At 38.7% G+C, this 15,312-nt stretch overlaps 1 protein-coding gene across 1 annotated transcript; it reads left to right on the top strand.

Moving 5' to 3' along the window:
- The first annotated feature begins 2,441 nt into the window (after positions 1–2,441).
- Positions 2,442–10,125, top strand: LOC121861008 (protein TRC8 homolog). Its single transcript, XM_042358456.1, has 3 exons — positions 2,442–2,665; positions 3,192–3,370; positions 5,870–10,125. The coding sequence occupies exons 1-3, from the start codon at positions 2,553–2,555 to the stop codon at positions 7,933–7,935; spliced, it is 2,358 nt and encodes a 785-aa protein (XP_042214390.1). The 5' UTR covers positions 2,442–2,552; the 3' UTR covers positions 7,936–10,125.
- Positions 10,126–15,312: the final 5,187 nt, after the last annotated feature.

Raw genomic sequence — 15,312 nt, 5'->3', positions numbered from 1 at the left:
ACCACCTTGCTCCAGTGACCACCTTGCTCCAGTGACCACCTTGCCCAGTGACCACCTTCTCCAGTGACCACCTTGCTCCAGTGACCACCTTGACCACCTTGCCCAGTGACCACCTTATCAGTGACCACCTTGCTCAGTGCACCACCTTGCTCCAGTGACCACCTTGCTCAGTGACCACCTTGCTCCAGTGACCACCTTGCTCCAGTGACCACCTTGCTCCAGTGACCACCTTGCTCCAGTGACCACCTTGCTCCAGTGGTGCTCCAGTGACCATCTTGCTCCAGTGACCACCTTCCAGTGACCACCTTGCTCCAGTGACCACCTTGCTCCAGTGACCACCTTGCTCCAGTGACCACCTTGCTCCAGTGACCACCTTGCTCCAGTGACCACCTTGCTCCAGTGACCACCACATTCACCTTGCCAGTGACCACCTTGCTCCAGTGACCACCTTGCTCCAGTGACCACCTTGCTCCAGTGACCACCTTGTCCCAGTGACCACCTTGCTCCAGTGGACCACCTTGCTCCAGTGACCACCTTGCCCAGTGACCACCTTGCTCCAGTGACCACCTTGCTCCAGTGACCACCTTACTCCAGTGTTTCCAGTGACCATCTTGCTCCAGTGACCACCCTTGCTCCTTGCTCAGTGACCACCTTGCTCCAGTGACCACCTTTACTCCAGTGACCACCTACCAGTGACCACCTTGCTCCAGTGACCACCTTACCAGTGCTCCAGACCACCTTGCTCCAGTGACCACCTTGCCCCAGTGACCACTGCTCCAGTGACCTATACCCTTGCTCCAGTGACCACCTTGCTCCAGTGACCACCTTGCTCCAGTGACCATACCCAGTGACCACCTTACTCCAGTGACCACCTTGCTCCAGTGACCACCTTTGACCACCTTGCTCCAGTGACCACCTTGCTCCAGTGACACCTGCTCAGTGACCACTTTGCTCCAGTGACCACCACTCTCCAGTGACCACCTTGCTCCAGTGTGCAGTGACCACCTTGCCCAGTGACCATGACCACCTTGCTTCAGTGACCACCCTTGCTCCAGTGACCACCTGCTGCAGTGACCACCTGCTCAGACCACCCACCTTGCTCCAGTGACCACCTGCTCCAGTGACCACCTTCCAGTGACCACCTGCTCCAGTGACCAGTGACCACCTTACTCAGTGACCACCTTGCTCCAGTGACCCCTTGCTCCAGTGACCACCTTGCTCCAGTGACCACCTTGCTCCAGTGACCACCTTGCTCCAGTGACCACCTTGCTCCAGTGACCACCCTTACTGCTCCAGTGCCACCTTGCTCCAGTGACCCTTAGCTGCCCAGTGACCACCTTGCTCCAGTGACCACCCTTGACTACCCAGTGACCACCTTGCTCCAGTGACCACCTTGCTCCAGTGACCACCTTGCTCCAGTGACCACCTTACTCCAGTGACCACCTTACTCCAGTGACCACCTTGCTCCAGTGACCACCTTACTCCAGTAGCCACCTTGCTCCAGTGACCACCTTGCTCCAGTGACGTATACCTTACTCCAGTGACGTATACCTTACTCCAGTAGCCACCTTACTCCAGTGACCACCTTGCTCCAGTGACGTATACCTTACTCCAGTAGCCACATTTAGGCTGGATGTTAATTCTAAATGAGTAACACTACTTGGTCTTCTCAGGCATATGGTAATACAATGATAGCAGTAGTAGGAGGAGGAGGAGAAGGAAGAGTAGGAGAAAACGGAATTAATCACTGTTAAATGTGTACTTCCTCCAAAAGAACTTACCTCCGTTAAGTTAGGTTAGCTTAGGTTAGGTTAAGTTAGCTTAGGTTAGGTTAATATTAGGGTGTTTACTTTTAAGGTGAAATAAGCAACGGGGTTATTTTCACATGATCTTATTTTTGTCATTCTACCTTTCGAATTATTTTTAATTATACAGAAGATATGTAGAAAAAATGAATCTATGAATAAGATAGGTACCATACGTTCTAATAACTTAATTTACGTTGGAAATTTGAGTAGTTTTAGAAATATAGTTAAATGTTAAGGTAATGATGCAATATGATACTGTGGTCTTCAAGCTCGTGTTCCGACTCGTTCATCTATATTTTATTCAGAGTCGTATAAAGCATGTTAATTTTCACTACGACATTTTAGAATTATTATTGATTATCTTCTTATGCTAATTTGAGTTTATTTAGAACGTGAAACTGAATTCTGCATGACAAATCAGATGAATCTCTACTATGTAACCTTTAAAGCAAAAGTTTAATGATAAATAATATGCTATTTACAAAATTTGATGTATATATTTTATATTAAAGTATACATGTTTTATGATTCGTGTTTTTTTTTTTTTGGTTTTAGAATTTCACTTATGAGCTGTATGTGTATTTGTGTATTTGTTATATAACCAGGATATAGATAAGGTGTCGTAGCCAAGAAAATTGTAAACAAACAAAGTGGTGGAGTGAGGGTCGTCTTGAAGCTCCATTGTATTATTATTCCACCACTACTAGCACTCATATTTATATTCTTTAAGTACCAAGCACCAACATGTCTCTACAAGAACAGGCTCTGAGCTTTATAGACACAGCATTAAGAGTTCCGCCGCTTTTTATTATGGATGAAGTTCTCAAGTTCAGCTTCACTGGTCCACTCCACGTCAGGTGAGGACTGACCCACTGAGTCTACCCTCCCAACAGCCAACTTGACTCGATAAACTGTTTAAAAAATAAGGATGATCCAAAATTAATGTAAATATTCGCATTCTGAAGACACATTGTATTTGTATGCAATATGCTGTTTCATAACGCAACTTTATCTATCCTTTAATTCCAGAAAGCAAACGAGTAATTCTTAATGGTTGTTGACCACAAGAACCACGTATTTCAAACAATATTGTGCTGAAGACAACTTCTTTCTTACCTCATTAAAACTGCAAATCAATTGCAGGAATTACAATTTTCTTATTTTTGTTTCTCCATAGAGTTTTCTGGTAGATAGCATAAATGTATCCACCCTGTTCATCCATCGCAATTTTTATGCTTGAAGTGTTGCCATACAGACAATTCTATTTCCTGAACAATTCTAGAAACTGCAACAGTGTATCATTAATCTAGCATAAGGTGAACTAATCAAACTACCTAACTAAACCTAATTGTTGATTAAATTGCCCCATGTCTTCTTTTTTAGGTATTCAAGGTTCATGAGTGATGAAAACCCATTCCTGAATGGCAATGGCTTTGGCCATATTAATGAGGAAGATGTAAAAATGTGGGCCACGGAGAATGACACAAGTGATGGCTTGGAGGGTTACCCCATGCTCACATCTATTGCACCTGCAATAGCAAAAATACTTATGTTTATATTAAGTAAGTATGTCCGGTTGTAAATTTTTTGATTGCTACTTTTGTTAGTAACATGCACATATGCTTTCATGGAGTTGATATGTTTTATGTTTTTCAGTAAATAGGAAGGTAAGTCAAATTTTTATATAACTAAATACTTTACAGCAAATGAAGGGAGGGTGTTGGCTGTTGATTCTGGAAAACGCTTGAAAGAATGAATACAATATACTGTATACAGCATTCTTTAGTTTATGAAAATTCCCGGTTGCGAGTTGTTCTGACTACTGAAGCACAATTTCATATTTATAAAAAAAAAATCCTGGGTAATCTCCAGTACATATTTTACATAACACAAAATAATCTACACTGTATAAAGACAATTAAACAAAATATGACTAATATAAGCTAAAATTACAATTAAAAGTGTTATAGTTGACCTGGCTTGCAGGACTGGTGCACTACAGGTTTTAGCAACCAGACTCTCACCCAGGGATCTTGGTTGTGGGAGCACCTAAGTTTTTATTCTTAGTGTTAGTCATGGATGTAAATTCACCATTTTTATTTACCAGCCTTTATAATTTTTTGTAGCCCTTAAACAAGTGAAAAGGTTCCAACATTGTCGTTTTCCAGATATAGACAGCCTTATTTACTTGATATTCTTTGCTAATCTATATATTTAAAGCTGTGTGTATGTCTGTTCACAATCTCTGGCTATAGTTTTGAGGATAGAGAACTGAAATTTGGCAGGGAGATGTGCATGTACCCCAGAAGTGTTCCTGTATTGTATTTACCAACCACTTTCAGTAACAGCTTGATAAAGGCAATATGTGCAGTATATGTCATTCTCAGTGTGTAATATTTACCAAGTGTGAAGTGACAGACAACAACCCCAAGGTCTAAAACTATCCGGCAACTTAATTATGTCTGCGTCGGCCAACTGGTTTCTGGGCAACTCACTGTTCCAGGGATGTCACCACATTCCACTGTAATGAAATTGAATTTTAAACCTAACCCTGCTAATCTTAACAGCCAGGTTGCTAATCTGACTTTCTGCCTCATTTACACACAATTGGAGGGTCTCACTTGTTTCTCTTAACATTGACAACACAATATACATACATTATACAGTTTTGTTTCTCACTCTTGATATTTTTGTTCTTTTTTTTTCTTTATGGTTCTTTATTATTATTATTGCAGTGTTATTATTATTATTATTATTATTATTATTATTGTAGTGTTGTTATTATTATTATTATTATTGTTATCATTATTATTTTAGTATTTTTATTTTTTTATACTGTATTATATTTATCTGAATTATTATTATTATTATTATTATTATTATTATTATTATTATTATTATTATTACATTTTCGTCACCCCCCCTCCACCCCGATGTGGGACATTGACCTGTGCCCCGGGTGGGCTAGTCCCTGTAAAAAGCAAAAAAAAAAAACTAACCTAACGTGATTGAGTCCAATTTGTTTGCCGGTAGATAGCTAAAAAGCCAGTAAAGTGATCTTGTCACCTTTACTTCATTTTGGTCGCCTTGGGCAGGGGGCTTAGGGGAATTTCCATCCCTCTTATCTGATGTTAGAAGATAAATTATGCTAAATAAATATACAGTACTATCTATATTCCTTTTAATTTTCAGTAACTAAACCTGTTCTAGTATATGACCATGTCTTGTGTTATTCAATGGTGTAAGGTCTGTTCCTTCTTTTCCTAGCCACACCAACACTGCATTTCTACCCTCAGGTGTTTCCTACATAAAAAAAAGAATATGAATTAAAATATTCAAGTCATCTTCCAGAATTCTGTCTTGATTCTAACGTTAAACAAGTCACTCATATCAGTGTTACGTGCCACACAACTCATCAATGACTGTTAATGCTTTCTGCCAGTAACATATGTTTTATTACTTGTCTGTAAATTTGCTTTTTGGTTGTAGTATGACACTGTTCATTGTCTATCATTTCTAAGCTTTAGTTTCAGATTCATTTGGAAAATTCTTTTAAATTTATGTAAAACAGAGATCACTTTTTCTTTAGATGATTCTTGCTTGAGTCATTTTTTAATTTTTTTTATTTCTGGCTGGTTGTTGGCAGGACAAATATATTTCAATATAAATACTTTCGTTCTCACACTTACTCTGTGTCAGTTTTACAGCGGGTAGCTTCTGTATTAACTCAAACCTTTGGTAAATCACTGTGTGCTCTCCTCAGATAGCTTAAGGAAATGGAGGAAGATTTTCAGCAAGAGATGAAGCAACTTTGATATTTTCTTAATGTTCTTAACATCTTACAAACTGCATCAGATGATCGTGGACTTCATATTTTATAATAGATGATAATGAAGCATTGATGTACAATGTTTGGTACTTTACAGTACAATATAGTCATCTTCACTGTTATGTATTATTGAATAGTTATACAAGTACAATATGGCATCTTTTGTGCATGTATGTTTAACATATCTTACTGGGAATTGTTTCTCAACCTTATTTTTTATTCTATTTTTCAGTGTATATTATAGCAACTGTGACATTTCTGCTGAGTTCTCAACGCTTAATACAAGTTTATCTAGTGGTGGCGAGCATGGCCGTTGTGGTCGCTGGATACCAAGCAAACATGGTAACTGTGCAGTACTTAACCTCCCCTCCACAGTCTGACCATCCATCTGTACTCTACAGTATACTTTCCCTAAATGCCACAGCGCTATGGGACAGTGGAGGGACCCTCTCCACGTTAACAGTAAACTATATATTTCAAGGTTCTTTAGGGTATCTTTTTACTCTCTTATATTCAGGGCCTCAGTATCCAGTGCTGCATAAAATCATGATTACTTCATTTCTCATGCCTCCAATATCCATGCTCTTCACGCTTCCCAGTGGAATACTTTCTGCTGTACCATTATTTGCTGCACTGCTTCCTTTAGTATTAGTCAAGTACACTGTTGCCAGTAACTTACTGAAATGTACACAAGTGGTCATTGATGGATACCATTATGCTCGCCGGATCATGAGGGACTTTGGTCTTCATTCCCTCTTGGAATCGGAATGGGTCCGACTAAATGTTCCAAATGTGCTACGAACATTTTGGCTTATTCGTGTGGCTCATCATGTTGTAATCATGCTGGGGGAATTCATGTATTCCAGAGGAGAGTATCAGTCTCTATGGACCTTAGATTTAGAAGCTGTTTATGTTATCTTCAAATCTGTAATGACTCAAGGATGTGAAACTGTTGTGGCACTACTTGGTATGACAAGTATTGTTTCATATGTAAGTCACTATGTTGGTGTAGCGTTTCAGATGATACTTCTGACAGTGGAAGACGATGAGAGAAGCATGGGGACAGTGTGTGCTATCCTATTTTTCGTCTTGGCTGAACAAAGTGGCTTGACAGTCATGAAAGGGGAGAAGAGATTTGTCCGTTTATGTAGGAATTTTTGTCTTCTCTTTACGGCAATGCTGCACTTCATACATAATATGGTAAATCCCGTCTTAATGTCCTTGAGTGCCTCCCGAAATCCAGCCCTATACAGACACATAAGGGCTCTGATAGTCTGCTCTCTCCTTGTGTTCCTGCCAGTGTTACTCCTGTTTATACTCTGGTCATTTTATCCACTTTCCACCTGGTTACTGGCAGTCTCAGCCTTCTCAATACAAGTCATAGTTAAAACTCTGGTATCTCTTTTAATATACAGATTGTTTCTTGTTGATGCTTATTGCAGCACATTTTGGGAGAAATTGGATGATTATGTTTATTATATCAAGGCATTTGGGAATAGTGTTGAATTTGTATTTGGGATTCTTCTGTTCTTTAATGGGGCTTGGATTTATTTCTTTGAATCTGGGGGATCCATTCGAGCATTCATGATGTGTATCCATGCTTATTTTAACATATGGTGCGAAGCAAGGAATGGATGGACCGTATTTATGAAACGGCGAACGGCTGTCAACAAAATTAACTCCTTACCAGAGGCAACACCGGAACAACTTAATGATCATGATGATGTTTGTGCAATCTGTTACCAAGGCCTACATACTGCTAGAATCACAAAATGTAACCATTATTTTCACAGTGTATGTTTGCGAAAGTGGTTGTACGTCCAAGATTCTTGTCCATTATGCCACGAGACATTGTATAAAACTGAACCCTCTGATGATAAGCAGGGGGTAGGTGAAGGCGGTGGAGAGATAGTTATGGATAGGGTTCCTCCAGATCAAGACGCTGATGTGCAAGGTGCTCAACCAAACGAAGATATGGGTAATAGGGACATACCAGCGTGGAGGCACCGAGATTTTGACGTTATACCGGGCGAAAACACGAACGGCCCGAATGGAGAAGTGGTGATAGACAACGAGGTAGGGGAAGCTGTCATGCTGCCACCTCAGGTTCAACACCTTGAGGACGGGGTAATGCACAGACAGCAGGAACGACGGGAGTCTCAGGGGTCAGAACGAGGGGACAACAGAGCCCAGCTGCAGCATAATGATAGAGAACCTCAGTTTAATGATAATAACGATGTGTTTACTTTGAGATCGCTTAGAAGGCATTTTATTGATCAAGATATAGGTCAGCAGTAGTGAGATTATGATCTTGTAATCAGATAAGAAGAGAGAGACTGTAAATGTAAATTATGAATAGACTTACAGTGGGTGATTAAAAAAGTTAAATGATATTAGTCATTGATTCATATGCATGCAGTTTTCTTTAACACACACACACACACACACACACACACACACACACACACACACACACACACACACACTTGTATATATATATATATCTATATCTGCATTCATAACTAGCTTAAGGATATAGCTAATAAGTTCATATAAAACTATGTGGAACATAGTCTGCCTTGATTTACTCAATATGCTTTGATACATGATAGCATATATTAATTTTGTGATATATTACAGTATGTCCTTACATGAGCTCATTCTTGTAGATTATCAGTTTTGTGACTAATTCATCATCATTATAGATTCAGATATATTATTTTAAGTAGAATAAGATGTACAGTATTATGATTTTGTAAAAGTTGTCAGTTGTAGAAACTAATGGAAGTGCTTAATGGCCCAGGTGGGTGAAGTACCTAAAAAAAAAAGGATGTAACAATCATATTTTGCACTAAATTTTCACAGAACTTGTGTTTTATAACTTAACGTCTGTATCAGTTAACTGTGTATGTCCAACAAATATGCAGAGGCTGAAAAACTCAAATGCTGGGGTCACGGCTTATGCCTGGGAACTAAATAGGAAATAACAGAATATTATGGTATCCTTCACCTTCATACTGGGGTTCCTGAAGGATACCATTTTTTAGTAAGGAGTTGCCCCCAAAAATGGAGAAGGCTTAAAAAGAGACCCCCTAGTCTGTTCATTAGTTACATAGCTCTCAAACCTGACCATCTGCCTTAGATTCCAGTCAGACCTCAAGCTGAGTCTATTTACCCATTCTTACAATTATATGGGGTGTGTACTGAGGTTATGTTGCTTAATACTGAAACTCTCAGGTCTTTTTCCTTTTTTAGAATACTGTATTGTACTCTCCCTTCTAACCTGGTGGTATCCTTCCCTTACACAGGTATTCACGAGAAAGATTAATCCGTTATTTTTACTTTTATTTTTTTATTTTTACACCCCAGTCATGAGTTGGAACCCTCGGGTCTAAGTTTCGAAACGCACAGACTTGCTGGTTATACACAGTTAGAAGGGTTCATGATGCATAATAGTATTTAGACAGAAGCAGTGTGTTTTCTCAGGTCCAGGATGCTACAGTGTTAAACCATTTATGAAAGATTACATGACTGAACATAACTTAAGCTAAAAAAGAATCCAGTAATGTTAGTGTAGTTCATGTTTGTTAATGTTGTTTACTTTCTGAATTGTTTTAAAACTGAAGCTCTCCAGACCCAGAGATGAAGACTCTTGTAGTACAGTACTGTGGGATTTAGTGTATTTTTGGTAACTGTGATCATTAATTTTTACAAGTTTTAGGAAACCTTATTCTACTTTAAACCTCATGCCATCCAGTGAAAATGTGAATAATACCGTGTTCATATCGGAAGTGGTTCTTTTCGTGTGTGTAATAAAGTGGTCTGAATGTCCTAATTATTATATTTTTTCTCTTATGTGGTGGAAAATTACATCATGTTGGTTATAGTTATATATAAAAAAATCTCTCTTGTGTGCTGTTATACTGTACAGGAGTGCTTTGATTTATGAAAGGGATATACGGTATGTATATGTTTCTGAAAACCTTTCGTAAATCGAAGCCATTTTTCCCATTGACTACCATTATATAAAGGGAGATAGGTTCCTACTTAAAAACACATATTTCAAGCAATTTTTTGTGGTAAATAATACTTCTAAGCAAATGTATTAATCATAATAACATTAATAAAGCAGTACAGTACTGTATCAAGTTTGTTTGATCCATATTAGAATACAATTTACTGACAGTAAACTGTGTGTGGTCGGTGCTGAGGGTGATGGTGTGGCAGGATGGTGGTAGATGGTGTTACTGGGAGGATGATGATGTAGCAGCTGGAACCTCTGCCTTACCATCACCACCACCATCCTATGACATGTTAGTATATGTGTCTATAAGCACAGAAATGTTTCACACACTAGCCTGCACTACAGTACTGTACATTGCTTACTGTCTGTGTTTTCAGCACAGGATATTCTCACATGCCTGTGTCAGCAACTCATCATCTTCCGATGCTATGAAAGATTACAGTAAAAAAATTTTTTTTGTAAAAGTGGGTTTTTTTGTTCGTATACCAAAGTGCTAGAACAATTTTGTTTTTGTTTTTTTATAAAATTTGCGTAAATCAAAGCACTCCAGTACAGGTACCAGTATATATGAGTCTCACATTGACTTCATTTAAAAAGACAAACAAAACTGACTTATATGCTGCATCAGTATAGAAATCAAGTGACAGTTTTTCCCTAGTCATTGACAAATTATCTGTCAGTGAACGAGTTGGCTCAATTTAGGTTATACAGTAGTTGCTTGTCACAGAGAAATTGATTTTTCTAGGTCAGTGAATGAACAAGACAGTTAGTAACAAAGCTAATGTATAGTTGCTGGTGCAGCAATCTGATGCCTGTCTTGGACAATCCATGTGTGGCCAGTCAAGTTTAAGGGTTGAAAACCCAGGGTTTCCAGACCTCAACATTGATGATTGGAACTACCGGTAATCTCAAAACTCGTTATCCATTCCCACCTACCTGTCACCTAAGAAAAAAGGACTTTGATATGAGAGGTACCACTGATGACTGAAGACTAGGAGTCTTTGCTGTCACTCTAGTGCTTGTGATGAGTGATTCTCATTTGACATTGGTTAGAGGACAGCACAGCAGGATCAGCAGACACTTCCACCTTGTTAAGGTTGTTTCCATAAATAGTGTGCTGAGAGTGCAGGAATTTGGTTGTCTCATCTTAGATACTGTGGTGTGGTAAAAGTGATCCATAACATGAGGATGTGGAAGAGACTCGGGATCCTTCCTCCCACGTGTTGACGCAGAAAAGTCAACAAAACATCATTACGAGATGATTCCATTCCCTGTGGAAAGATTTTTCTAACCACATGCACTTACACAAGGTAATTCAGGAGCTGGTATAAGAGTAACCCGGCCCAAGGACACTTATTTACTGTGGTAGTCATATTGAGTGTTTACCCTGCCATTTTAGGAGGATTTTCCATGGCCAAATGTAGCCAGGAATCCTTTATTTCATTGCTTCATTCCAGGTATTTGGAACTTCTTTTGCCATTCCTCTTGTTTTTAGTTGGTGTTAGATACACTACAATATTGTAGTCGTCCAAGACAGGTCTTGGCTTCATAACCTGGCCTGTATATAATGACTCATTCTCCCAGTGGTGGGCTGAAGCTGAGGGGCTGATGTGTTGTATAGTAACTGATATTAAATGAAGATATAGTAATGGAGCCCGTGTGCTAGTACTGTATGGGAACAAATAATCTTGGCTTTCAGTCATGAGTGGTCTTGTAGAATACTGTATGTGGCCAGTTGTCAATTCTCTTTAGTTGTCTATTGTCTCTTTGTATGGGCACACAAACGTACGTACATGTAGATATCTCACACTCAGGAATGAGGTAGAATAGAAACTCACAATGCATTTTCTGTATATATATTGTTGTACAGTGCAGTGCTAAGGAGTTACTAGGTGAGGAGTAGCTTGCTCAGAGGTCCTGTAGGGCGAGGAGCTTTCTGAGGGAGCTGGGTGGTGAGGCACTGTAGAGAGATCTTGCTGGTCCAGTAGGTCAGAGTAGAATGGTCTCCCTGGCCAGCCACGCCCGTATTTATACAATTCTGAAACATCAGGATTTGGGATGCGCGTAGCGCGAGAGCCAGTCACAGAGGAGAATGCCAGAAGTACCCGGCACTCTGATCCTGGCGTTGCTACGTGTGTGTCCGCACTGGAGAGTAGGTCTACCAGCATCGCTGGCTGTACGCTGATTGGCTGGTAAGCGTGCGGGAGCTCAGTCGTCAGTTGGAGGGGATAGGATCCACTACAGTCTGTCTTGTATCTAATTCCATTTTTAGGAGACTGGTACAGTGTGAGGAAGGGGTAACCCTGACTTTCAATCTTTAAACTTAACCCAATCCAAACACATTTATAAAATGGGATTTTAGGATCAACCTCTCATTTTTCACATCTGTGGCATAAATGAATCCCAGTCAGTTTTTAGTAAGTTGTTTGTAAAGTCTGTTCAGTAATTTTAGGAAATAGATTATAAGATATGATTTCTTTATTACTCATTAGAAAAAAAAATATATTTTTTTCTTTTTTTTCCTAGTAGTCAGGTACAGTACTGTATTTAAATCATGTAGAGTATCTTCAGTGTTTTGAAGGGAACATTAGAAATATAAGTAAATTGCTTCCAAGTTAAAGTACTGTAATATTACATGTAAATATTGAAAAATAATTTGTCTAAGATGTTAACAAAAAAGCTAATACTGTATACTTAGAAATATTTTTTAAGGGTAATTTAAAATATTCCAAGTAGGATGTGTGACGTACTGTACTGTACTGTAAAGTACCATATATATATATATAAGCCTCACTGTTGACATGTTGACCTCTGGCTGTACAGTGACTTTTAGATTGTGACCTGGAGAACCAGTTTTCTAAGAGGAGGGAAAAGGGTTTATTGACTGTACAGTATTACAGTGCCGGGGGTCCCTGATGTACGTTAAGGTTTGGGGACCAAAGTCGTGCCACTTAAAGCGAAATGATAAGTGGGTAATATACCACCATAAGAATACTGTACATGTAAACACTGGGGGATAGGAAGGCAACACAAAGCGAGACAATTTCTTCCATAAGAAATAATGTAATAAGGTAGGAATAGGGATCAGATTTTGAAGTAATTTTTTACTTATAGAATAGAAAATGTATTTGTCATATCGTTAAACAATGACTGAAGCAGAATAGCATTTTTATTAAAAAAAAAAAAATAATTTTAAACATCATTTTAAAAAGATTCAACCTAACCAATACATTTGTTTATCTTACATTTAGGAGTGGCTGAGTTCACCTTGTTTACTACGCTTTACTGTACTGTATAACGTCCAGCTGAATATCCAGTGTAATCCTCATACACTTCTTCTTCCCCTCACCACCTGCACTAAGCTTGTCACTCATTATTGAATGATTGCAACAATAAATCCAGATATAATCGATGCTGAATGTGAAGCTCAACCACTACTCACAGTGTGATAGAACACAATGGGTCTGAGAAGTGTCGATAATGATGCTGGTAGATGATGCAAGATGGCAGCGGGAGATTTAAGTTTTCACATTGTTTATACTAAGTCAACTAAGTCGAAAATGTCACAATGATAGTGTGGTGAACTTTTACATCATGTTCCTCATCTAGTCAATGACGTCAGTGCGAAATGACTTATAGAGTGATGACCTGTAGTGGGGACCCCCTGTACCTGTAAGTTGAATGACAAAACCTGGAGACTGAATAATATTATGAAAGTTGTTTTTCATGTAATACTGTTTTATTTGGTGTTGTAAAAACTGTTTGAATTGAAATAGAGTTTGAAATGGATGTGTGTGGATATAATAACTCAAAGAACGTGTGTGTGTGAGTGAAATGGTGGAGGCTAAGGTATGGCGGTTTAATAATAGTACGAGATGATTTATTGAATTTATGACCCATCGAGTAGTTTCTAAGTGAGACATTGTTGCTATAGAATGGGAGGAGGAGGAGGCACATAGGGTATAAATCTATAGGTAGGATATGTAATATATTAAATCTTGTGTCTAAGCAATGAAGAGCTTTGCGAGTTCAAAAATAACGTCTTAACTTTCCACCCCTGTACAGTATTGTTAATGATTTCTCATATCCATTTATAAAGACATGTATTTATTATATGTATATTTGTTCATATATACATTTGTAATGGTACACTCACTTCAAAAAGTATCTTTATGATTTTGTGTGAGACAATAATAACACAACGGACGAAGGTTATTGACAACCCTTCCGAGACAACAGGAGTCACAGTGTTCATTTTGAAATTCATCAGACCCCCAGTAAAGATATTTTTTTGGTGCTTGTGTACATTTCAAAATAATTACTGTAGCATTTTTTTTTTCTGGGTTGTAGTTGAAGCACAAACATTGGCTTAAACAGAGGTCTCCTTGTGGCACGCATCAGGTACTGTATTTTAGTGGACGCCTCATATGAATCTTGGTGCTTCGTATTCTTCTTTCTGTACTGCTATCAATAAAACACACAATATTATAATCGATCAGCCTATCTCATTATCTCATTTAATGTTTTTAAGACAAGCCAAAGTGATGTATATGTGTGTGTGTGTGGAATGAGACATGCTTTCTTAGGAGACTGAGGGAGATCAGTTTTGATTGGAAAATGTCTTATGTCCAGTTTGGAACATTAGACATAACTTATAATTGTCCTCACTACACAGCCATCAACTTGCTATTATTACAGTGTTAATGTTGATATTTTAGCCAGTGGAGAATAGCTTCATGACTTGCCCTTCATGCTTCAGACATCTTCAACCACAAAACACAAACACTGTTGATCATCCACACTTTGTAGATGACGGCAAATTTTGATGAGATTTATCGAGACTTGGTATTGTGCAAAGTCTCCTCTTTCTGCTCATTTAACTTATGTTACCACAAAGGTATCTGCTTTGAGTATAATATCACAGATAATTTACCAAAAATACCAAATATTATGGCAAGTGAGTTAGAGACTTACTGGTACAGGTTAATAACTAATTTTAGAGATTGTCAACTTCCATGCATAAATAGATGAACCTGTACAAGGAATCCCTAGTTCTGAGCCATAATCCACCTGTCTCCTCACTCAAAGCAGGTTATTTTCTGGATACTCTGCATCATAACAGAGCTAAGTTGTGTTTACATCCTGTATATGACTGTCCCACAACTCCTGAAGCTATATATACGATACATTCTGTCTGTGAGTGTGTGTATGTTCTTTATGCATTTCCACAGTTTTGAAGAAAAAGATGAAATTTGGTAGGAAGGTGCAGGTGGTCTAGGGAATGGTCATGCACTATCTTCTGTCCCTCCACAATAGGCTGGTCCATGACTCCCCTGCCCAATGGATGGTCCACAATTTTGATGATATGTCTGGGATTTTGTTTCATTATTAATCCAGGTAAAACTGGGTACCCTAACTATTATTATTATTTATATAATAAGGATAATTCCATCTTTTGTTTGGATTAGGTTATAAGAGTTATGGGCATCTCTTGCAGATGGTGATCTCTATATTGCTATAGTTCCAGATGATTAATTTACATTTTGGCACCACCAATTCACAAGTACGGTACTACTATTGTATACTGTGGCTGGTTCACAGGTGAACAATTAGGGAAAATTGGGAGAAAGTCACGGCTGTGCAGCTATGCA

Source organism: Homarus americanus, unplaced genomic scaffold (assembly GCF_018991925.1).
Source record: "Homarus americanus isolate GMGI-L3 unplaced genomic scaffold, GMGI_Hamer_2.0 scaffold52806, whole genome shotgun sequence".
In the NCBI taxonomy this organism is placed as follows: Eukaryota; Metazoa; Arthropoda; class Malacostraca; order Decapoda; family Nephropidae; genus Homarus; species Homarus americanus.
The sequence above is the reverse complement of the archived record's forward strand: the minus strand, read 5'-3'. Positions and strand labels throughout refer to the sequence as shown.

Coding starts and splice junctions, on each gene's coding strand:
- LOC121861008 (XM_042358456.1), top strand. CDS start 2,553: ATGTCTCTACAAGAACAGGCTCTGAGCTTTATAGACACAGCATTAAGA. Junction 2,666..3,191: donor ACTGGTCCACTCCACGTCAG/GTGAGGACTGAC, acceptor CTTCTTTTTTAG/GTATTCAAGGTTCATGAGTG. Junction 3,371..5,869: donor AATACTTATGTTTATATTAA/GTAAGTATGTCC, acceptor TCTATTTTTCAG/TGTATATTATAGCAACTGTG.